Source organism: Salmo salar, chromosome 12 (assembly GCF_965601325.2).
Source record: "Salmo salar chromosome 12, fSalSal1, whole genome shotgun sequence".
NCBI lineage: Eukaryota > Metazoa > Chordata > Actinopteri > Salmoniformes > Salmonidae > Salmo > Salmo salar.
In genome coordinates, this window is record NC_138302.1 from 25,862,744 (window position 1) to 25,887,500 (window position 24,757).

The window sequence follows — 24,757 nt, forward strand, 5'->3', positions numbered from 1 at the left end:
TGACTGCAACGTTAGGTTCACTAATACTCTTTTTAGACTTTCGTGCCAACCTGAACCATGCTGTGCTGACTCGGATACATTTGTGTCACATTCTTTTCACAACTACCGTAGACGAGTAAGCAGGCCAGTGCGATACGTTTGGCTCAGCTTGGCTCAGTGGTGTTAAACTGGTGAAGTGTAGCCATGCTGAAGTAGAGACTTGGTAAGGAACGTGGTATGCCAACAAACTTAGCTGAAGAACAACAGCCTTGTCTGTTTCGTGTGGTTATTGATTTGTTTGAGTGAGTCAGATCTAAGTTTTGTTGATGCATGATAAGCAACACAGTGACTGGCTGTAAAAAAGGCAGTCTTAGAAATGTGATAAAACCACAAAGCCCTTGTGAGAACATGTTGTTGTATAGTGTCATTTATCTTCGCATAATTGACATGTACCGTCACAAAAGTGATGATCATTTAAATAAACTGTTAACATTTACTTACAGCTAAAATGTCAAATGTAGAATTTAAAACATAAAAAAGGGGCTGATATCTAAAATCTGATTAGAATTTACAATAACAAATTATACAAGTGCTTGAATCAAAGAGGTAAATACGGAAATGTTTGTCTCTGGGAACTTTTGCTTTTGGGCCAAAATGAGTAATTTAAATGGACAGAAATATTGTCAGAAGTTAGCAACTTAAACTATGGAAGTTTATCTTTAATCCTAAAGCAACAGACTGAAAAGGCAAAATGGAGAGCATATTTTATTGAAGATTCGAACAGGAACTGTCTTCCGACTTCCTGTCCTCCATCTCTCTAAAGCCAGATGTCAGTAAGCTCCTCTGAAAATCCCCCAGAATTCTTATAAAATCCTTGGGGTCAACTAGGTCCGCATGACCCCTGACCTCTGGCACCACATAACAAAGCCTTGTGGGAAATGCTGAGTTGTCCACATCAGGATATTAGCCTCTTGTCCTCTCTCAGTCTTAGCACTGTAGGGGCAAGCCAAGAGCCCTTTACTGTAAGCAGAGTTAGCCCATCGTCACCTCGTGTCCAGATTTCTCTTTGAATGAGCTACTAAAAGGCTTTTTCTGCTTCTGTTCATTAGCTTTCATTGAAGTAAGCTGTTTTCACATTGTTTTTATGCAGTTTCACAGCCCACATACTTCAGGAAGAGAGGTTTTTGACCATTGAGGGCATTGATAGAGCGTGTAAGGCTATAGTATATTTAAGCAATAAGGCACCTCGGGTGTTTGTGGTATATGGCCCATGTGCATTATAAACTGGTTGGGTCGAGCCCTGAATGCTGATTGGCTCACAGCCGTATAACCACGGGTATAACAAAACATTTATTTTAAGTGCTGTAATTATGTTGGTAACCAGTTTATAATAGAAATAAGGCACCTCAGGGTTTGTGATATATTGGCCATTTACCACCACTCCTCGGGCCTTATTGCTTAATTATATCTCTGCAGTATTCTGCACTGCAGTTCAGCTGCTGCTGAGTTTATAAAATATTGTACCTTTTGAAGAGTATTGAAGAGTTAGCTATCGTTGAGTTATTGGAAATGTTGTTTTGTTGGTTTGTTGACCTAAGGACAGCTGACACAAGACTGTTGCAATCACTGTTTTGTAGCAGCTGATATTATACAAACCACTTTTAAATTCTCCCAAGATAGCAGCTAGCTAGATAGGAAGAATAGCTGTGGTGAGATACCATGGCCTTCAAGCAGGGTTGGGATCAAATCAAATGTCATTCATTTCAGTCAATTCAGCAGGTAAACTGAAATTCCAAACATTTCATTTCAGTCAATTGATGGACTGAATTGAATCGACGCCAATCCTGCCTTCCCAGACAAAGAAGCTACAGTAACAGGAAGAGGTGTAACTATGAACGATGAACGTACCTTGCATCATGTTTCTGTAGGCGTTGTCAGTGATGGAGTAGATGTGAGGAGGAACCTCGTGGCGTTTCTTCCCTTTGTACATCTCAATGATTTTCTCAGAGTAGATGGGCAGCATCTTGTATGGGTTCACCACTACACAGAACAGGCCAGAATATGTCTGCAGAGAGAAAACAAGGATGAGCAGGGTTATTATTAAGCAATAAGGCACCTCTGGGGTATGTGGTATATGGCCAATATACCACGGCTGTCAGCCAATCAGCATTCAGGGCTCGAACCAACCTGTTAATTATTGATAATAAGCCAACATGGTTATTCTACACTTATTAAATTGCTGTGTTTGAAATTACCCTTGACTGTCATGTGTATCACAGTCCTTTTTGCTGGTATCAAGGACTTCTTCCTAAGGTTGTGAAGACTAAGTATTATTGTGAGTATTTATGGGTCTGTGTGCTTCTACAACCATATATTCTCATGTAGATGGGCCTATCACACTGGCCACACACTGGTTGAATCAACGTTGTTTCGTTGGTTAAGTTGAACCAAAGTGGAATGGACGTTGAATTGACGTCTGTCCCAGTGGGACAGAATTCATTTACCTCAGGTTGTGTAGAGTGTGTACTGTACAAGTATGACTGTGTGTATCTGTATGAAAGTAGAGAGTCCAACTCACATAGATGAGCCCGGAGAAGTACCTCTCCCGGATGTTGTGCAGCACTGAAGCCTCGTTCAGGCAGGTGAGCTCGGCCATGTCCTCCACCTTACTGAACTTGGGAGGGTTCATCTTCTGGATATCATCCTTATTCACCGTCACCTTCTTCCCATTGTCAGCCAGCTCTACCAGGCACTCATCCCCGTGCTCCTCCTTGACGCTCGCCGCCTCGAAGCCATTCTTCTCTGAGGGGATCCACACCAGCTTCTTGGCTGACCAGTCGGCCTGGGCCATGGGACTGTTGATGAAGTCCTTGTCCAGGAAGAGGAACTTCTCGTCCTCAGTCATCTGTTTTTTATTAGCCATCTTGGTGGTCGGAGGAGGATCTTGGATCTTCTACGATCTTCTGTCTTTTGGGGGGGCCAGCTGGAGATGGGGATAGAGATAGGGGGGCTGGTGGGAGAAAGAGTGAAGAAATGTTCAAATGTTAAAAGACTGGGTTGGATTGACTTGGTTTGGTTTATGTGTTTATTGTTTGGCTAGTCATTGACTCAGAGAAGGGGGTTATGGGTCTGGGTCGTGCACGGCAACCACAAGGTCAGGGGTCCTGAAGTTCGAGCCATTACAAAAATATCAAAAGAAGTGGTATAACTCCATAAATTGCATGATTCTTTCTGTAAATACTTTCTCACCCAGAAAACTCTGTTTTCAGTCCAGCACTTCAAAAACATACTCAAGGGGTTATTAACTAAATGGTGTATGAGTCAGACACTACGTATACACTCTCCTACCACTGCCAGCCATACGTCCACAGAAGGCATGGACACTCAAAGGGTTAATAACATTTCTTCATCCATCCAGAAACTCCCAGAATACAGTAATTCTCACAGACACCCCCCTTCGGGCTTAGCCTCCTACATGCTCACACACGAGCCACAAGGGAGACTACAACCATTATAGTGCCTAGTTTAGATATGAAGATAGACTCTGGGAAACGAGTTCTAAGTAACTGTACCATATGCGATAAGGACTTACATCGATCTTCTCAACTCGTGTACTGTAAGTACTATACACTTTTACAAGTGAGGGGTTTACCCATACCGTAATCAGAAAATAAATGCTCCAACAATAAAGTAAAAAACAAACAAATCCCTCTCTCCCGTGTGCAGCACCGTCCGCTACATTGCAGTCCCGTGCTGTGATGCCCATATATGGCCTGCTTCTCTGGAGCAGGCCTTTCGATGGACCTAAACAGCCAGGCAAGTTCAACTCCCAAACAAAGCCCTTATAGGGAAGAGTATGTCTACAGCTGGTCCACGCAATTTGGAGTTTACTCCAAAATGATAACACGGACAGAGTGGGAGAGCTCGTTTGGGGGGTTTTCATGTTCATGGTTCATGCTGTGCTGTTCTTCTCTGTGGCTGTACAGTGTAGTGTGGTGGGAGCGATGCTAGCTAGCTAGCTGCTGGGCTCTGAGTCATACCTGTAGGAAGTGGAGCCACGGCAGGTGCACAGTTCTATGGCAAACTCAGTGCTGGTATTTTATCATTCAGTGCTGTTATGAATGCATTACTGGAATCTTGGTAATAACTTGCTGTGTTTAACACCCTAATAGAAACACCAACGGGTCAGTGGAGGCTGCTGAGGGGAGGACGGCTCATAATAACGGCTGAAATGAAATCAATGGAATGGTATCAGACATGTGATTTAGATGTGGTTGATGCCATTGCATGGACTCCATTCCGGGCATTACTATGAGCTGTCCTCCCCTCAGCAGCCTCCATTGCAATGTATCCAGTTTATAATACTAGTGTCTAAAAAGATAATGTGTGTCAGAATCATTAAAGTCCAATCAGACTACGCAGACATAAGACATAATTAATAATAAATGTTGACCTTTGTGGTGGTAAATCAAACTACTCTTGCTCGATAAGATTCAGACTATAATCCATTGCACTACATCATGGAGTCCCTGCACCCATCATTCCTATCCAGCCCAGTCACAGTTACAGACTGGCATGCTCTTTCTACGACTAGAAATGGGAACTATGCGAACAAGTCACAAGTCCTCCTGGGAAAGATTGTCACTGCGTCCCCTGGGACCAGTCAGAGCCAAACTACACACAAAAGCATAAATATCCACTTAGCCAGATTGAAACACCATTTTTTTAGGAAAAAGGACATTGTCCTCTATCCTGTTCCTTATTTGCAATGGCTGTAGAGCACAGCACAGAATAACCTGGGGCCGTACTAGTACACAACACCATGCCGCTCTAACACAGTAGTCCAAGGTTGTGTATGAAGAGGAGACATTACAGCTGATTCAGTATGAACTATTTCCTTTACTGACTGAGGATAAGTGGACTTTTCCTGACACTCCCCTTCAGTACTGTAGATGCAGCAAGACAAGTGTCATCACTCCCTTGAACTTTTCTGCACCTCTCAAACAATTTAGACCTCTCTCTCTCTACATCTTTCTCTCTTATCCCTAATCCTTAACATTTCAGCACCTTCCTTCCCTTCTTGTCATTTCAACGCATGGTCAGTGGTTCCTCACCCCCTTCTCTCCTCTCCGTCTCTCTCTTCATCTTGTGTCAACGCGGGTTCACCTTTGTTCTCAGCCAGTGTACACTGAGGACAGCTGTCTGAGTAGGGGGTTGACAGGGTGGCAGTTTGCTGATAGGAAGCAGTCCAGCCTGGCTAGAGACTAAGACCGTACTTGAAGAGCATGATAGTGAGAGAAAATGAGGAGGGAGGCTGAGGTGGAGAGGAGTCTCAGAAGATTATGTTTGTCAATACTGTCAGGAGAATGAGTGGCAGAGGAAAAGAGGGTAGAGAAGAGAGGAGAAGGAAGGGGAGGGTACAGTAAAATGATGGTGAAATTCTCAGTAGCAAAGTTGGTCTTTCCAGGAAGCAAAGCCAGAAGATAAGAAGGAATCACTTCATGTATCATCAGATAAAAACTCATTGATTGTCATATCTAACCCTGGTATCTAGTACACTACAGCGATGTACAGCGAATACCTGAAGGAGTGATTGAGTCCTTGATACTGCTGATCTTTAACCAGACTGGGCCAAATGTCCAACTCATCACAGAATAGTATGATAGAGATTGAGTAGGAACCATCTTAATTAAAGAGTGGAACCTCCTGTGGTCTTACACGCACATCCACTGACCCGCTCAGTTCCAAATAAACCACTGTTTAAATGATTTGTGTATGAATGGGCTGGTTGCCCAGGAGACCACTTGACCTTTCTATTTGTAGGGGCTGAATGGTGACCCCTGGGCCTGTGAAAGGCTTTACCCTCTCCCTCATCATTCCATCCCTTCCCTGATTCCTGGCTTCTTTGCAAAAACGAATTTCCTAATAATAGTGCAATCCATTGACGACTCAAATGGATTGCACTCAGCTATGCCAGGATAAGAGTTAGGCCTAATAAAGGTAATTCTCCCAAACTATCACAGTATCTAACACATTCCCTACTCTGGTATATCAGCTGGTATACTGTATCAACTAACACTAAGGCCCTGATTTTCTTGCCTGATGACTCAAACTCTGCTCTGCTCTATGTTCACTACATACTTCAGTCTGAGACTGCCATCATTGAAGTCGTTTATGGTGATGTCAAAATGAGGTGTGTTGGACAAAACAAAGTCATCAGCAATAGGATCATTTCTAACTAATCAGAGTATCAATGTCAATAAAAAAAATTCTAAAAGCAGTCGGGTTTCTGGGACCAATCAGAACAGTTAGAATGTGTTTGCGTTCTAGAAATCGTCAGGGAAGTACTCAGATCCAGACTCATTGTGGAGAACAAACGTAGCGTTTGGCCGGAGCAAGGAGTTTGGGTAGCCAGGCAACTGATCTGCTGTGCTCTGAGTCCTGATGAACTGCAATAGGCCCACATGTAAATACAGACACAGTTATCCTAGTGGGCGAAAACCAGGTGTAATGATACCAGATTCAAATAGGTTTGCATGCTGAGGTATGTGATGATGAATAAACAACACTCCAATCCAGTACATCCAAATAAAAATGTAAAAGCCTGGTCCTGTAACATTGAAGAAGAATGAAGCCTATGAACTCACATTTGTGTTAGGTCATTTAAACATTAAGGTTAATGTTGTAACTACCTGCCCAGAGATAGTCAGAGTACGATGGATTTCAGTCTTGGGTTCTACTGCTATTGTGTCTTACGTGTTGCTTACTCCAAACATCTCTCTTCTTATTGGGCAGTTTGGCCGTTCTCCACCTCTAAAAGGATCTGCCTTTATTTTCTCCTGATAGGCCTTCTGACCATGTTGTTTTCACTTGTGCCTTAGAGCAGTGCTTTAGTTCACCAAAAAACTTGGATGAAAGTCAGTTGAAAACATCATTTAGATGATGCTGCAGGCTCTTTGTGGTGGATCGACAAAGACCGTCAAAATGAATCGCCAAAGTCAACCAGAGACAAGATAGCTGAGCAGTAACAAAGTCCTCAGACTGAGATAGAAAACCACATGCTTGCTTTACTCAAACTCCCATGCAGCACAATCATATGATAACCACTTTTCCTGTCAGCAAACTACTAGGTTATGTTTCAACATCAGGTCAACCGCAGTTACTATGATGATGACCCCAATGTTTTTCTGCTCACTCACAGACATTTTCCAGTTTGATGCTGGTTTGTGTCACTGCAAACTGGAGAGGATAGGACTCTCACAAGTGACAAGTCTACTCTGAGCCACCACACCACAAAGTTCAGCATCGAGACAGAGACAGCTTTAAACTACCATATTAGGAGAACAGGAAACACCCTGGTTAGCGTTCAGCCTGTTTCTTCTTTCAGATATACAAAGTCAACTTCCCCTTACTTTCTATACCATATGGCATGGCACTACTGGTGTAAATAATTCAGTCAAGCTGTTATTCCAAGCTGTTACAGTATAAATAACATGGCTACTGTATAGATAGCATTACTGGTTAGGGTATAGAAAACATGGTAAAGAAAGGCATTGTTAGGCAATGTTGTGCAGCACTGATATAGGGAAGAATTCGCTGATAAAGATGGCCAACATGCAAAGGTCACAGACTCTTTAACCACATCATCATATGACTGCGTCAGACAGATGTCAGCACAGCAGTTACATTGTATAGGCTACCACTGATAGTCATTTCTTCTGGGGTGATTTGGCTTGTTCTACATTTACATTAGAGTCGTGCAAAAACAGCTGTCAAAAGCATGCAATTGTAACAGAGATCAACAGTGACAATTGAGATCTGATATCTATTTCTGGTAATTTTGCTCAGTAATACATGCAGTGTTTGAAACCTAAACACATGAAGGAATTTCAATATTGGCTACATATGATGAACAAAAATGCAAGTTTCAAGAGCCACAATCAATGTCGCTAAGCGTGCGTAATTAAAGTGCGCGCAAAACAACTAGTGCACTCTCACTCTCTCCAACTTGTATCAAAGTAAAACAATGGCCTTGCATAAAAATAAATGACTTACAAATTTGATGAATTCGAATCAGCAGGGGGGTTTTGGAAAGTTATGGTTTGGAGCGTCCTGCGGTTGACAGGGTAGCCTACTCCAAAGACGAACAGTCCAAATTACCCTGGTATAATACCTCGCTTTACCATTTAAACCCGGAGGGTGGAGTCGCACGCGCAGACCCTCCTCTCTCTGATCTGACAGCAGAAAAGCATCAAATTCTACGGCAGAGCGCAAAAGTACTGTCCAAGACGGTACTGTTTGAAAACTCCGTGGTACTGAAGCGTACACAGCGTGGTTGACGCTGAAAAGCAGAACGAATTGCAATTTGGCTGCGCGCACATGCGTATTTTAATTTGACGCGGACACACTTTATAGTAATCTGGTATGCATAGTACACTTTAGTATCTCTTCATATTCATTTTCTTTCAGTGAGCATAATGGCAAACGTTATGGGGTGTGTGTACAGTAGATATGTATAGCCTACTTGTATGTGCAATTAAATTAATGGTAATCATTTAATATTATACCTTCATTGAAACTGTTGAATATGTGGGTGATGAGTCATCCAAGGACTATTTGACCCTCCTATGGACCTACTGTGGGAACATGGCCGGAGGAGGTCAAGGATGCAACAACATCTATAGTAAACAGTGGTTATCACTGTCATTTGTCCGTTTTTAAGGATGATGTTTAGGATTGACACGTCACTGTCTCTTTCCAAATGGCACATTTCCATCAAAACCAAGAGCCCTCGGCACACATCATATCACACAGAACCTTCGGAAATGACATCAATTTAACTCAAACTTGGCTCCCTTTTCTCTATTTTGAACTCTAAATCACGGGAATCTCAGTATATCCCATGGATATATATACAGTCTGTGTCTCTCCAGTCTGTCTGTTCACTTGATGGTACTTAGGCCTGTCAAAATAAATAATATGGGCAATTCATCTCCATCGGCTGATGTCCATGACACTTCTGATTATGTTTAACGGCACTTTGTCCCAGAGGTTCTGTGGTCCAGTCCCATTGACATACAGTACTATTGTATATACAAGGGTGCAGTCCCACTCCCAACAAGGCAGCCCAGCTGTTACCAGAGGAGAAAATATATCTTGATGGACTTTAGAGGAGGCGGAAGAGAGAGATTCCCCTTGATACACACTACTGGAGGATGGGGGAGGAAGGGGGATGCATCCCACATGTTTGTGTGTCCCCATATTGTTACACACATCACATTCCCCTCTTCTCCCTCTTTCCAGCTCCTCTATCTCTAGTCCAATGGAACGTCCTATATAAGGACACCTCCTGATTGGCTCAATAAATCACCTTGCTTTGTGATGCCATGACTGGGCCTCTCTCCGGTGCCAAACAGCACATCACCATTGGTATGTGTGCAAAACGACGATGACAGTTCAAGGGACCAAGATGGAGGGGGATGACTAGGGGTTGGAAACCTGCTGGCTGGGTCTCTGGTCAACATCAAGATCAGGGAGGATGGTGTGTAGTAAGGAAGGAGAAAGAGAGAGAAATGCAGAGACGCAACGCACTGTGCCATATAAGGACTGTGGGGTCTGGATGGAATCTGGGCAGCTTAAAAGTCTAGCGCAGGTGGCCTGGGCCCCAGTGACTAAATATGGTCCAGCAGCAATGGTATTGTTCAAACAAGTAGGGGTGCTTCTATGGGGATAACTCTGCACTATTTACTTGTAGTATCTCCCTCTGATGACATCTCAGTGTTTTTTATCATAACATAAATCATTAGATAATATATCAGTCTTTATTATGAGAGTTTTGGTGATCAGTATTGGTTATTATCAATATACATCCATATGATGTTAATGACATCACATCGAAAGATTAGCATACAAGTTGTGTGTTTAAAGGGATAGTTCACTTTTGTGAAAATGTCATCTTATTCCTAGGGTGTTGATTCCGTGAAGTTATATTTCATGATGTACTTGCGCTGACTATTTTCAAAGTGCCAGTTCTCCAGCACACACCACAGTTAGGAGTTATTTCGTCTGTATAGACTTTCCGCTCCCTGAGCCCTGCTCATCCCTCCACCTCTCCTCTCACTGCGCTTTGTTTGTTTCTTGGTTTATTCATTGCCCTTTAATGACAGTGTAACAGACTGTATCTCAGGCAGTAGACATGATGTATGACCCAAGAAAAGTGGGAGGGGCGGGGGGAGAGATGAAGGACGGAGGAGGTGGAAAACCCTGACAGGATAAGTGCAGAAGTCAGGACGAGGCAGCAATCCAGGCACAGCCTGTAGCCGAGAAGGAAGCCCTTCTGATAGGTCCAAGCCAAGACATACTCCACTCGTCTGGTTCTCCAAGATGCCTGCCTCATTCAGCCTCAACTCATCTCTAACAGAAAGTGTCTGACTGGGGGTATGCGGAGGAGGTGGTGATGAGGGTGGGTGTCCACATTTCTGACTGGAAGAAGGTTACTTACAGTAGAAGAGGAAATGGACGCCATTCCAGACAAGGGTATTGTTGTTGTTGATGATCATGTTGTTCATTACAAGGATGTAAAGAGAGATGAAGGGTTTTGCCATGCACAAGTACAGTACTTGGTGATTACATGGGCATGAACCATATGTGCCTATCAATCTCTCTGGCTTTGTCCCTCACCTCCAAAAACGGCATTAAAAGGTAATGATTTATTGACACGAGTATTAGTCCATAACCAAATTCTCCATACAGCACAATCTATATGGGATCTGAAAACTATCCAAGACAAATACATATTTTCGGAGTTCTTTAAATCATTTACCGTACATACACTTTATGTCCCCCGCGGCCCCCCTGACTACAATTTGTAGCCATAGATGGACAAACAGTTGACAGAGGCATATGTTTGTAGATACATTTGTCCCCATAGAAATGTAATTGCGCTCTAATTTAAGCTCAGAACAAACAACGCTGCTCTCTGGTGCAGTGAAGCAGCACTGTACTCAATCGTATTTATACAGATGTTGCACACACTTCCAATGTATAATATAAACGGTGGAACAATGCTACCTATTTTCAGGCAATCTGCCCAGTGAATAACAATAATCATAGTTCTATTTCCTCTGCATATATACAGTGGGGCAAAAACGTATTTAGTCAGCCACCAATTGTGCAAGTTCTCCCACTTAAAAAGATGAGAGAGGCCTGTAATTTTCATCATAGGTACACGTCAACTATGACAGACAAAATTAGAAGAAAAAAAATCCAGAAAATCACATTGTAGGATTTTTTATGAATTTATTTGCAAATTATGGTGGAAAATAAGTATTTGGCCAATAACAAAAGTTTATCTCAATACTTTGTTATATACCCTTTGTTGGCAATGACACAGGTCAAACGTTTTCTGTAAGCCTTCACAAGGTTTTCACACACTGTTGCTGGTATTTTGGCCCATTCCTCCATGCAGATCTCCTCTAGAGCAGTGATGTTTTGGGGCTGTCGCTGGGCAACACGGACTTTCAACTCCCCCCAAAGATTTTCTATGGGGTTGAGATCTGGAGACTGGCTAGGCCACTCCAGGACCTTGAAATGCTTCTTACGAAGCCACTCCTTTGTTGCCCGGGCGGTGTGTTTGGGATCATTGTCATGCTGAAAGACCCAGCCACGTTTCATCTTCAATGCCCTTGCTGATAGAAGGAGGTTTTCACTCAAAATCTCACGATACATGGCCCCATTCATTCTTTCCTTTACACGGATCAGTCGTCCTGGTCCCTTTGCAGAAAAACAGACCCAAAGCATGATGTTTCCACCCCCATGCTTCACAGTAGGTATGGTGTTCTTTGGATGCAACTCAGCATTCTTTGTCCTCCAAACACGACGAGTTGAGTTTTTACCAAAAAGTTCTATTTTGGTTTCATCTGACCATATGACATTCTCCCAATCCTCTTCTGGATCATCCAAATGCTCTCTAGCAAACTTCAGATGGGCCTGGACATGTACTGGCTTAAGCAGGGGACACGTCTGGCACTGCAGGATTTGAGTCCCTGGCGGCGTAGTGTGTTACTGATGGTAGGCTTTGTTACTTTGGTCCCAGCTCTCTGCAGGTCATTCACTAGGTCCCTCCGTGTGGTTTTGGGATTTTTGCTCACCGTGCTTGTGATCATTTTGACCCCACGGGGTGAGATCTTGCGTGGAGCCCCAGATCGAGGGAGATTATCAGTGGTCTTGTATGTCTTCCATTTCCTAATAATTGCTCCCACAGTTGATTTCTTCAAACCAAGCTGCTTACCTATTGCAGATTCAGTCTTCCCAGCCTGGTGCAGGTCTACAATTTTGTTTCTGGTGTCCTTTGACAGCTCTTTGGTCTTGGCCATAGTGGAGTTTGGAGTGTGACTGTTTGAGGTTGTGGACAGGTGTCTTTTATACTGATAACAAGTTCAAACAGGTGCCATTAATACAGGTAACGAGTGGAGGACAGAGGAGCCTCTTAAAGAAGAAGTTACAGATCTGTGAGAGCCAGAAATCTTGCTTGTTTGTAGGTGACCAAATACTTATTTTCCACCATAATTTGCAAATAAATTCATTAAAAATCCTACAATGTGATTTCCTGGATTTTTTTTCTTCTCATTTTGTCTGTCATAGTTGACGTGTACCTATGATGAAAATTACAGGCCTCTCTCATCTTTTTAAGTGGGAGAACTTGCACAATTGGTGGCTGACTAAATACTTTTTTGCCCCACTGTAGCTATGTATCCGTCTAAGAAAAGATTTGGACTGACTGAGCAGAGGTGCAACCTAGGCAAGGCTAGGGAGATCTGCAGATCGAGCTGTAGTTCTAAGAATTAGCTAAAGAGTTCTAGGAATAGTGCATGGCATCACTCCTAGGGATGCCAAAAGCAGGTTGCTTCTGTCAAGCATCTTTGCTGTCTTTATTGTCCCATTGATACTGTGTCTACAGGAGCAGCAAAAATAACATCTCCATGAATTAACAGTCAGTAAACAAACAGGTACAGGAACACCTGTTCATCTTATAGAATATGGTTAGCCATCATATTCATAACTAGTTTCTCTTTAGATGACTTGCCGATGCAATGGCAGGCTATTCAAGTCATGTCTTTGTTACAGTACAGTTCAATACAACAACCTGTAACACTACAGTACAAGATATCTGACTGGGGAAACAGAAGGCAAGGTAAAGAAAGATGTCTGACTCTAGATATAGACTTGAGTTTCCAGGGCTCAGAGCAATGTCATTCTCAGAGTGAGATAAGAATGTTGTGTTCCCTTTTATGGCGAAAGAGGAAATGAGGATGGGGGAAACGGGTGAGAGAGGGAAGAGAGAGGCCCGGCCCACGGCAGCAGCAGGCAAATGTTTGTGTGATCTGCGCTGAGTCTAGGCCACACAGGGACGTCACTAGGGCTCTCCAGCTACGGTTCTGAGCTGCCCCACGGAACACGAGGAGGGAGTGAGGGATGAGAGGAGGGGGGGTGAGATAGAGAAAAAGAGAGGGAGGAGGGACCAGGAAGAGGGAAGGAGGACGTTTCTCACTTCATAATCAGTTTAGGTCAGGGATCATCAACTAGATTCAGCTGCTGCCCCATTTCTTCTTGAGCGGATGGTCAGGGGGCCGAAACATAATTATAAATAATAGACTGCAAATTGACCGCAAGAATCCCAAACATATATAATATTTGACTAAAACATAACCATTTCAAACATGACTTACATTTGTACATGATCACATATACTGAGTATAAAAAACATTAGGACCACCTGCTCTTTCCATGACACAGACTGACCAGGTGAATCCAGGTGAAAGCTATGATCCCTTATTGATGTCACTTAAATCCACTTTAAGCAGTGTAGATGAAGGGCAGGAGACCGGTTAAAGAAGGATTTTTAAGCCTGGAGACAATTGAGACATGGATTGTGAATGGACAAGACAAAATATTTAAGTGCCTTTGAACGGGGTATGGTAATAGGTGCCAGGCGCACTGGTTTGTGTCAAGAAGTGCAACACTGCTGGGTTTTTCACGCTCAACAGTTTCCGTATTTTTAAAGAATGGTCCACCACCCAAAGGACATCCAGCCAACTTGACATAACTGTGGGAAGCATTGCAGTCAACATGGGCCAGCATCCCTGTGGAATGCTTTCAACACCTTGTAGAGTCCATGCCCCGATGAATTGAGAATGTTCTGAGGGAAAAAGGGGGCCTACAATTCAATATTCGGAAGGGGTGTTCTTAATGTTTGGTATACTCAGTGTATCTCTCTATTATGCGTGAGAATACTCTTGTAGTTTTCCAAAATTAAAGTCACTTGGAGCTGATTTGCTGGTGTTTTTACAGTCTTGGGTGGCCAAATAGATTCACTGCCAGTTGAGGAATCCTGGCTTAGGTAAATATAGGGATTAGTAAAAATATTATTGTTTTTCATTCAACTGATATGGATATGTCTCAGAAATAATTTAGTTGAGAGGGAGAAGTGGACGTTTCCCATTTTATAATTTAGATAAACAGATGGATTAATGAGTATTTCATAAATTGATATAAAGGAGGTGGTAATTTTGGTTGAAAAAAAGTTAACCTCTGTGGTAATTCTATTATTAATAGACCTTCTGCTTGTGGAAATGTGAAAGCTGATAGGAGGTGCATAGTAAAGGGCTATGTCTCCTTGGCTTGTCAACGATATATCGATTTCAAGAGATTTAATACTAAAAGGGTGAATCCATGCTGATTCTGGGCTAAAGTGTCTCTGAATCTGCATCCACCATACTGTTATCAGTTGTTTGAACTCTCCATCATAACTTTCCTAACATCAGAGAGGTAGACTATGTAGATAAATCAACAGAAGTCCACAGGGGACATTGTTCCAAGACAACTTCAACCTTTTAGATTTCGGCAGCACTGGGTGAGCATTGCTCAAATCTTTCCTTATACAGCAACAGTACAGTGCTCTGACTGTAAACGTGGAAAAAAGGGTTCCAAGAGGGTTCTTCAGCTGTCCCCATAGGAGAACCCTTTTTGGTTCCAGGTATAAACCTTTTAGGTTCAAGAGAGCACCTTTTTTTCCCAGAAGAGTGTATGGTCATCTGGCCTTAGAGATAGAATTTATAGCAGCCATTTATCAAGTGAGAGAAATCAGCTCTTGTAAAGGAGTTTTATGCACTAGACTAGTTAGATTACATGAGACGTGATAGCAGGCAGGCCTATGGGTATGTCCCAAACGGAACCCTATTCCCTATAATAGTGATAAGGAATCCCTATAGGCCCTAGTCAAAAGTAGTGCACTATAAAGGGAATATTGTGCCATTTGGGACACACAGGATAGATGTGATAGCAGGCAGGCCTAAGTCTTTCTTTACATGTGAGCTACAGCATATGTATATGTTATGATCTACAGTACATGCCTGTATGCTAAGACCATGAAATAACACTTGTATAAACATTCTATATTGACTTCATAAATCTAGGTTTTGTTTGTTGTGACCACAATAGATATTCGAGACAGTGTATTTCCTCTGTGCACTTCTTCAGTGGAAGGTGTTTATCATGGAGTTTTATGAGAATGTGAAGATACACTGTAAAAATGCCTGAATACTCCAGGCAGAATGATTTTGTGCTACTACTGCCACTGTGTGATGAAACATAAAACAGTTATAAAGTGATAAACCCATTGGCTACAAACAATAGACCTAATGCCAAAATAGAAACAATTACCTATAGAGCCACATCAACAAAATCAACATGTGTAGCCTATACCTAAAATCAAATAATTACAAATATGCTAAAAATGCTTTATTAAAATAAAAATGTATTAAAATGACTATTTATTTGAGATACAACTTCATGAGAAATTGGCACATCAAACACTTACTACAGTATGTACAGCTATGCGGACATAGCAGTAGTGAAGAACTTACTACATTTACAGACTCTCAGGGAACAAACAATTGGCCAAATGAAATAAAATTCAGACCTGTTGATTTTAACCTGTTTTGGCAACATTAACACACACTACTAAGGCGTTCTTGACATCAACCGCAAATAAATAAAATAAAAATCGCTCAACACCCCCAGTCCCAGTGAAATCTGGAGTGACAGACAGGACACCCCTGTGTTAAGACTCAGGACCAGGAAGTGTGTTAGGGTCTCTGGTCATAGTAGCAGGTGCTGAGCCCCTGAGGAACAGCTTCCCTCCACTGTCTCCACTGCTGCTTAGGAAGTGGGATAACAAGCCGTACAGTAGAGGCCTGAAAACACACAATATGTATGTCTTTACAAGCCTAATAGTAGCATTTACAGTTTTCACTCAGGATAGGATACGTATTTCAGGTCTGGAATCAGTTTCCTGTGGCCTTTTAGGAATCATTTCTAGATAAACTTACACAGATCTGGAACTGGGGTCCTCCACCACTTTCAGCTCATTCGCCATGAACTGTCTGTCAAGTGGTACCTCAGGTTGACCTGATTCTGAAAAACATTGATTTGATAAGGTCATAAAATCCAACTTTTAATTGAATAACGGTGAACCTACCAATGGCACTTATATTCAGTTCTGAAATTGATTGGCATATGGTTGAATTGAACGCATGCATAATATTCACCTGCTGTCAACACTGACGCTGTGTATCGATACTTGTTGAATTCCAGGTACTCGCGGATGAGCTCGTTGATTAGAAGGTTGTCGTGCGACAGCGCAGGACGCGGCTCGCTCTGATCATCGAGCGCATTGAACACCTCAGCTCTGATCCGAGCCTTCAGCTGACCCAACACACCTCGAGACTCCAGGCTCTCTCTCAGAGCTGGGAGAGAAGATAAGTTGTTGAAAATGGTATCATAAAAACCTCTGCAACTTGTGGGGATATATTGATAACGTACACTTTAAGGTGTGTTGTTCTGTACGGATAGCCAGGCAAACTTTGATAGCTAGCTAGCGCTACCTAGTGTCGTCTTACACTGTGCGTTGCACGAACTATGAAATAGTTGCACAGTTGCAATTCCCTTCCGATTAATACATGTAATATAGACTTTAAAGTGAAAGAAAGGACAATGTTACCGCATTTCAGTTCCGTTAAGGTCGCCATTGCAACAGGTAAAACAAATGGCGTTCGTGTCCCTCACCGAGTTCAAAGGGTAAACTGTTAGCTGCACAAGTTAACTTTTGCTCCCACCTAGTGGTCTAAACGGGTTACTTGCCTGGGCATGACCAAATCGTTTCCCACTAGTTCCCACAGCAACAAAGTCAAAGTGGTCTATGTCGTAAACATTTCTGAAAACAAAATGAGCTTTTTGTTCTTAATATAAGGTCAGGTATAGGCATAATGTTAGCAGTGTGATTAAGGTTAGGTTTAAAATCACATTTTAAGTAGATACATTGTAGAAATAGGCGGGGTTTATGACTTCGGCTGTGGTGACTAGTGCCTTTACTGTAAGCAAATTATGCCTAATGTCTGCATCGCAGGAGGTTGGTGGCAACTTAATTGGGGAGGACGGGCTCGTGGTAAATGCTGGAGTGGAGTTGGAATGATATCAAACACATTCCATTTGCTCTGTTCTGGCCATTGTTATAAGCTGTCCTACCCTCAGCAGCCTCCTGTGGTCTGCACACCCTGTCAATGACAGGCTTTGGAAAATGTGATCCCATTTATATTACAGTCATTACATTACCCAACTGCCTGCAGTCATACTTGACTCATACTTATATAAGGCATAATTGTATAAGGTTTCACAGACAAGACTCACAAAAACATTATTTTCAAAACAGTTTTATTATTTCCAGCATGAATTATTGCACAGTAAAATGTTCGATCAAAAAATTAACAGATTGAATACAAAAACTATAAATATAATACAATCTCTTAGAATGTGAAGGCAACTTCCATGTTCATTATATCACAAATATTGTATAGTTTCTTAGCATATTGTCTAAACCAGTAAGACAAAAATATTATGGTCCTTTGACTTTTGGGAAAGTCCATGTTATAGATATAAACAGGAAGGAATGTCTATTTACAGTCAGTCATAACTGGAACCAAAGGAATAACAACAATAACACTAACATTGAATGGTATGTGATGAGAGTCTGTTACCTCAATATGTCACCTATAGCTTTGAGAATTAGGTGGTCTGTGTGCGTGCGTGCACATGTGTGTCGCACCCATAGCTGTGAGAATTATGTGTGCGCGTGTGTGTAGGTGGAACGACTGACAGATGTAAAGTGGAGAGAAACTTTTTTTCCCTTCTTTTTTTACACATTTTGTCCATTGTTTTGAAAAGGCGTTCTCTTCATTCATGTTGGGTTTCCCGTCACCACTGTAACAGTTGAATGGCCAGGTATTTTAGTCCTACATACCCGACCATACAGATTCTATTGACCGTTTTATGTGTTTACTTAGACTGAAATAAAGAAATACCGCAGAATAGTTGGATGCTAGGCTAGCTAAGCACCTTGGCTCACTGCAGTGTTTTCTTCTTTGACCAGACTCATAAAACACTGAAATGGCTGGGTAGGAATCAGACTGATGAGTGTGTTTGTGCGTCTGAAATGGCACCCTATTCCCTATATAGTACAAAACCTAAGAAAGTGCACTATATTCTGTGGAATAGGGTTCAATTTTAGATTGAGGACTGTGAAAAGCTTTGTATTTTCTGGGTTTTACAGGGTCAGCCCTTTTAAGGCTAGTGGTTGGTCAGAGAATATTGCTCCACTTTCTCTAGACTTACCCTGTGGTTGGATGGTATGAGAATAGATATGAATTTATTCTAAACTTTTTTTCTGTCTGATGAGATGATAACACAGGTTCCTGTTGGAGGAAGACCCAAATGTCAGTTACCATCACTGATATGAACAAAATAGTCGGATTTGGTTGCCTGAGATTTCAACTCAACATCAAAGGTACCCAAGTGTTCTTCAAAAAGATGCTTCATAAAATGTAGCAGATCTACAAAAATAATTTGGTTCACATTCAGAGACAGAACCAAAGTCCTTTGGATTTTGCACTCAATCTGACTTTCAACTCCATAAGTTTCATTGGCACAGCCTATATACAAAATTTAAAATGTTTTCCTAGCAACAACCCATCTACGTCCAATAAGAGCTTCATAAATTACAGTCTTTGAGATCGGGGCTTGATGTCTCTTTCCCCTTCCGAGCACCAGTTTGAATGTGCGTAGGTTACATGTCTTTATCGTGACCAGAGAGCACATACTGTTCACTAAATCATCATCAGCTTCACTTCTGGGTCATCTTTGGTTTACATCGACTTCAGTTCCGGGTCGTTCTAAAAGCATTGCTCTCAGGAAGCGTTTGAACTGCCTGGATCGTGGAGCTTGGAATGGCTGATTCTACATGTGTTGTTTGGAAGAGCCATGGCCATCAGAATTTTCCCCTAGCCAGAGCCACCTCGGAGCTGGGTAGCTTTTAGACTAGCCTAGCCTCTCGGCACATACGGTAGAACTGTCCCCTGTTTGAGATGAGGTTGGTTGGGGAGTCCATCTCTGAGATGTGGCCTTTGTCCATCACTATCACTCTGTGGAAGGAAGAGAGAGAAGAAGTGTCAAATTCTGTGACTGAACCATTGATTTTGAGATGTTGCGACATCATTTGACTGGGGCGTAGTAGCTACTAGGTGTAGGAAAGGAATTGATATGCTCATCCCAAACTTGAGAAAACTGGCGCTGGGCAAAAAGTATAGCAGAGAGCCTTACCTGGTATAGTCCATGATGGTGTTGAGGCGGTGGGCGATGGTGAGCACGGTGCAGTCCTCAAACTGTTGTCTGATGGTGGACTGGATCAGGGTGTCTGTCTCCAGGTCCACAGCAGCCGTGGCCTCGTCCAGAACCAGGATCTTGGTCTTACGGAGGAGAGCGCGGGCCAGGCAGACCAGCTGGCGCTGACCCAGACTATAGAAGGAGACAAATGAAGGAAGGTTGAATATTGACACTTAAACCTGTGAGCACCAAAGCACAGAATATAGAGGTTGACAGATGATAGAACCAGATATAGTAGACCAGATGAAGCAAAAATAATGCTCAATATAATTTTTAGTCCAGGAATAGGCTTAATCTGGATGCAGGACACCAGCCCTAGCCTATATGCTTTGTGTTTGGTCTTTGGTGGTTCTTTGTAGCTCAGTTGATATGTGTCACATATTGTTACGGGAGCGACGCAGGAGATGAGAAGCAGGTACGGGGAGTGAAGGTTTATTAGCTGACGGACATTAAACGGAACAGGAACAGCGCCTGGACAGGAACACATAACAAACACAATGCGGACACAGGGAACACAACCAAGGAACAGACAGATATACAGGGGGTAATCAACAAAGTGATTACCTCGAGCGCCAGGGGGGAAGAGCGGGAGCTGGCGTGACAGATATGCATGCCTAAAGTGTAGGCACGCATGACTGTAAGTTGCCTTGGATAAAAGTGTCTGCTAAAGGGCATATATTATATATACTATTATGTTATTTGGTCAAATATATCAATTGTCCGTACCTGAGGTTCTCTCCTCCTTCCGAGCACTCATAATTCAGTTTGTCAGGCAGGTTGGACACAAAGTTCTTGAGGTGAGCAAGCTCTAGCGAACTCCATATTTCCTCGTCAGTATACGTGTTGAAGGGGTCAAGGTTCATACGCAGAGAGCCGGAGAACAACACAGGGTCCTGTTGGAGGAAGAAGCAAAAGTCAGTTACCATCACTGTCGTAAGACATTTTGGGGGATTATCAAATAAAATCAATCGATCAATCAATAACTGTAGTACCTGTGGGATGATGGTAATGCGGGATCTGAGGTCGTGGAGTCCGATCTCTGCGATGTTGACTCCATCGATGTAGATCTCTCCCTTGGCTGCCTCTAGGATTCTGAAGATCCCCAGGGCAAGGGAAGACTTTCCAGCTCCGGTTCTGCCCACAATGCCAACCTAAGAATGACAAATGAGACCCTTCGTTAGATAGGATCAAATAGTTTTTACTGGTCAGGTAACATGGCTGGGAAAATACCCCTGGTCCTAAGTATGATAAAACTGTAAAAGGATTATGTTGCTTCAGACAAAACTGAATATCATAAACAAAGCATTATGGGTACTGTAGAAGGCTACCTCATTCTAGATTGTACTGACCTTTTCTCTCTCCTGGATTTTCAGGGTGATGCCTTTCAGTGCCCAGTCCAGGCCCTTGCGGTACTGCAGTCCATAGTCTTGGAACTCTATAGTGCCAGTCTGAGGCCAGGCCAGAGGCAGGGAACTGCCTTCCACGGTCCACACAGCCTGGTGAGTATAGAGAACAGTTAAGATTAAATGGATCTGTGTGTCTATATCTATGTTCTTTGTCCCTCTATGTCTATAGATCTAAACAGGTTAGTTGCACAACACTTCAGTTACTGTAAACCTGGCTAGAAAATGATTAGTTTGGCAACACTCCAGTTACTGTAAACCTGGCTAGAAAATGGTTAGTTTGGCAACACTTCAGTTACTGTAAACCTAAAAAAGAGAATGAATAGCATACATGAACCAGTAACTGCCGACATAACTTACAATGTTAATGTCATGACTCATGTCATGCATATTACTTATATAACAGTTAATTTCATTGGGGGTATTAGCTAACAGAGAAGGTATGCAGATGCTTACCTCTTTTGCAGTGTCAGCATACTCCTTCACCCTCTCAACAGACACAATGTTGTTCTCTACGTCTGTCCATGATCTCACAATCCAGCTCAGAATGCCAGTCACCTGCACAAGACAATTGCAAGGTTCAAATTAAAACAGAGCTCTCTCGTTTGAGGTAATATGCAGTTAGGATTGTGCAGCACGTAGGTAGGATATTCTTCTGCTTTTTTTTCAGTTTGGTAAACCACACGCTTTCTGATGCAATACAAGGGATTGCCTGTAATGGGTTTTGTGTGATTGTAGCCGGGTACAAAATAATAAAAGGACTATTCTTTGTTGCTAAATGAGTCGTTTACCTATAATGACTACGGTATAGGGTGTAATATCTTACCTGGAGGGAGTGTGACACAGCCAAACCAACAATGCCAGGGCTCAGGGTGTCTTTCCCCATCACTGAGAGAATAGCTGCGGCTAAGACCACACCGTTACCGACAAACTCAAGATTAACTGCCAACCACCTGCGGATATCAGGAGATGAAAGCCTGATTAGTTGTGGAGAAAGTTTTGGCCTCCATCATTCATCATGGAGGTGTTTTGATTGTGTCAAATCGCCAGTTGGCAACCCATCCCTTACTGGATTAATTGACACATAAACAAACATTACAATGATTCCCAGTGATATTTCCCAGTGATAATTCTTCAGGTGTTCTGCGCAGTACGCACCACATAAAGAATGAAAAATAAATCAATACATAATAGAGATAAGGTTATCCAAGCAATAATAATAACCCTAGAGTAGTGAAGAAAGAAATACAGATAAATAAATAAAGAAACATTTCACGGAAGGCATTTAAAACCGGTCTGTTACAAAGAGAAGATTGAAGTGTGAGCAATATAGGCCTACACACAATCAATATGCATATGTGCACTTTTCTATAGGCCTATGTCTGGAGCTAAATATTTGTATAATTTAATTATAGGTCGCCCCTTTTCTTTTATTCCAGGCTTTTATTTAAAAAAAATCCGAAACGGAACAATGTACACCAGTCACCACATCAACTGGATATTTTCTTTTTCCAGAGCATGTACTGCAAGGTGAGTTTGTTGTTTCTATCAAACCTAACCTGGTGGCCACAAAGCGGGGGAAGTAGGAGGTCTGGTTGAAGTCGATCCTCTTGTTAGCCTGCACAATGAAGCGGTGCTGTTCTCCGAAGGCCCGTATGACACTGGCTCCCTGCACTGTCTCGTTGAAGTGGGTGTAGATGGGCGAGCGGCTCACCGACTCCAGCCTCCGCAGCTGGCAGGAGGTGGCCACGTAGAAACTCTGTAATGCACAACGGAAAAATAAAACATTACGTTTTAATGAACTGAAAGTACCAAGAGGTGGTGTATGTGTGTGGAAGTGGGTTTTCCACTCCAGCATTTCTAGTAGATTTACAGTATGTAGCCTGCCATTACTTAGCACTACTATGTTAGCAGGTGGAATAAATTACCATGCAAAACCAACAACTTGCAAAATCCGCTATTTTGCTTTTCAAGAGTCTAAAACTATTACTCCCCCACAAAACGGTGCCTCAGTCGGTTAGAAACATACCTGAACGAAGGCGTAGAGAATGGCGAGGGGCAGGATGACGACCGCCGCAAAAGGTGTAGCCAGCATGACGATGATACAGACTTCCATCAGCTTGAAGAGGTAGCCCAGCATCATCTTGAGGCCGTCGGGGATCATGCAGTCGATAGCGTCGATCTCCTTGGCAAAACGGTTTAGGAGGTTCCCACTGGGGGTGGTCTCAAAGAAAGACATAGGGGAGTGGAGAACGTTCTTCAGGAGGTCCATGTGGAGGTGCCGGGACGCGATGATACCTCCGACCGAAATGGCCACCGTGGTGCCGAAAATAGCGATTCCTGAAATATAAAATAAACTGCTGTTAGGATCCCTGCTGTTTGGCAACAGTGGTTTATATCATATACTGAAACTCTCAATCTCTCAGATGGACTCTTGGAGGACTAGTACAATGGAGGGTTATAACAGATCCAAATAAACAAACATTAGTGGGATTAAAGATGGAATCCACATTAGGGGAAACAGCGCCACTGTCCGCCCCAGCACCTTCGTTGTTATTGTTTTTGTTTTGTGGACGAAACGAAGTTGAGGTGTGTCAAGCAGCATGGTAAAACAAAATGCATTACATATTCTGCTGTTCAGTCGTGCATGCAATAATGTCTCAGGGGGAAAAAACTGTGTTCATTCTTCGGAGTTACTAATTAGTTGTTGTAATAGTCCCAAACGTACGTGGCAGTTTCACCATTAAGGATTCTAGCTAAACTGTAGTCTATGCTGTTTCACCATTTAAGGATTCTAGCAAAACTGTAGTCTACGCTGTTTCACCATTAAGGATTCTAGCTAAACTGTAGCCTATGCTGTTTCACCATTAAGGATTCTAGCTAAACTGTAGCCTATGCTGTTTCACCATTAAGGATTCTAGCTAAACTGTAGTCTATGCTGTTTCACCATTAAGGATTCTAGCTAAACTGTAGTATATGCTGTTTCACCATTAAGGAATCTAGCTAAACTGTAGCCTATGCTGTTTCTCTTCATCCAAGTCAAAAGGACCTACTTTTATCTTTGGTGTCTTTTCCCAGTAAAATACATTCACCACTGACCTTGTGCGAAGCCCAGAGCCCCGTAGACGGCCAGCTTCATGTCTGTGTCGACCTGGGTGCCGTTGACGATGGGTTCGTCCGCCCACAGGCTCAGCCAGTAGTTGTAGGCCAGCGAGGCCCCCTGCTGGAAGGCGTACAGGAAGACGATGGGGATGATGAAGGCCATGCCAATGGTCTTGAAGTACTCCATGTACATCTCCAGCCTCACCTGTGGTAAAAAAGAGGCAATCAGTTGCTAGAAATTGACAAACACCTGTTAATATGTGAAAGGTGAGAAAGATGGGTACAACCTGGGTACAACCTGTATGGGTACAACCTGTATGGCTATGGAGACTTTATAATTTAGTTTGAACCATTTTTAACCATAAGAGGTGCAGTCAAAAATCAGCTCTTCTAGACTCACCCTCCCAGTGTGTGCCTTGTCAACCTCCATCAGCTTTCCCAAGTCCTCAGGAACCTGCTCCTCGTCTATCTCAGACATGGGCTCCATACCCTGCAGGTTA

General features: G+C 42.7%; 3 protein-coding genes and 1 long non-coding RNA gene across 6 annotated transcripts in view; 1 reads left to right on the forward strand and 3 right to left on the reverse strand.

The window, feature by feature from the left end:
- The window catches only part of LOC100380663 (myosin-11), a 40,354-nt gene extending 32,027 nt beyond the window's left edge, over positions 1–8,327 (reverse strand). For 2 of the 3 annotated variants that reach the window (XM_082958779.1, XM_082958778.1), the window contains exons 1-3: positions 8,035–8,326; positions 2,558–2,989; positions 1,888–2,044 (exon numbers count right to left, since the gene is read on the reverse strand). In XM_082958779.1, the coding sequence (XP_082814905.1) occupies positions 1,888–2,044; positions 2,558–2,902 (502 nt within the window). In that variant the 5' untranslated portion in view covers positions 2,903–2,989; positions 8,035–8,326. Of the gene's footprint in view, positions 1–1,887; positions 2,045–2,557; positions 2,990–8,034 lie in introns of all 3 variants that reach the window. The other variant, XM_082958780.1, reaches the window with a different exon arrangement.
- A 7,435-nt stretch (positions 8,328–15,762) lies between these two features.
- LOC106564614 (centrosomal protein 20) lies at positions 15,763–17,130 on the reverse strand. Its single transcript, XM_014130779.3, has 4 exons — positions 17,039–17,130; positions 16,587–16,784; positions 16,368–16,452; positions 15,763–16,232 (listed from the first exon to the last, which is right to left on the reverse strand). Exons 1-4 carry the CDS (start codon positions 17,064–17,066, stop codon positions 16,100–16,102), a joined length of 444 nt encoding a protein of 147 aa, XP_013986254.1. The 5' UTR covers positions 17,067–17,130; the 3' UTR covers positions 15,763–16,099.
- A 601-nt stretch (positions 17,131–17,731) lies between these two features.
- The window catches only part of LOC106564615 (multidrug resistance-associated protein 1), a 36,547-nt gene continuing 29,521 nt past the window's right edge, over positions 17,732–24,757 (reverse strand). The window contains exons 21-31 of the mRNA XM_045691143.2: positions 24,658–24,757; positions 24,255–24,462; positions 23,185–23,495; positions 22,715–22,914; positions 21,982–22,108; positions 21,612–21,713; positions 21,102–21,248; positions 20,745–20,903; positions 20,479–20,645; positions 19,690–19,884; positions 17,732–19,511 (exon numbers count right to left, since the gene is read on the reverse strand). The exon at positions 24,658–24,757 is cut by the window's right edge and continues 18 nt beyond it. Of these exons, the coding sequence (XP_045547099.2) occupies positions 19,403–19,511; positions 19,690–19,884; positions 20,479–20,645; positions 20,745–20,903; positions 21,102–21,248; positions 21,612–21,713; positions 21,982–22,108; positions 22,715–22,914; positions 23,185–23,495; positions 24,255–24,462; positions 24,658–24,757 (1,825 nt within the window). The 3' untranslated portion in view covers positions 17,732–19,402. The remainder of the gene's footprint in view (positions 19,512–19,689; positions 19,885–20,478; positions 20,646–20,744; positions 20,904–21,101; positions 21,249–21,611; positions 21,714–21,981; positions 22,109–22,714; positions 22,915–23,184; positions 23,496–24,254; positions 24,463–24,657) is intronic.
- The window catches only part of LOC123725464 (uncharacterized), a 16,600-nt gene continuing 10,613 nt past the window's right edge, over positions 18,771–24,757 (forward strand). Inside the window, exons 1-3 of the long non-coding RNA XR_006757940.1 lie at positions 18,771–18,877; positions 21,126–21,251; positions 22,595–22,685. This is a non-coding gene — a long non-coding RNA (uncharacterized LOC123725464). The remainder of the gene's footprint in view (positions 18,878–21,125; positions 21,252–22,594; positions 22,686–24,757) is intronic.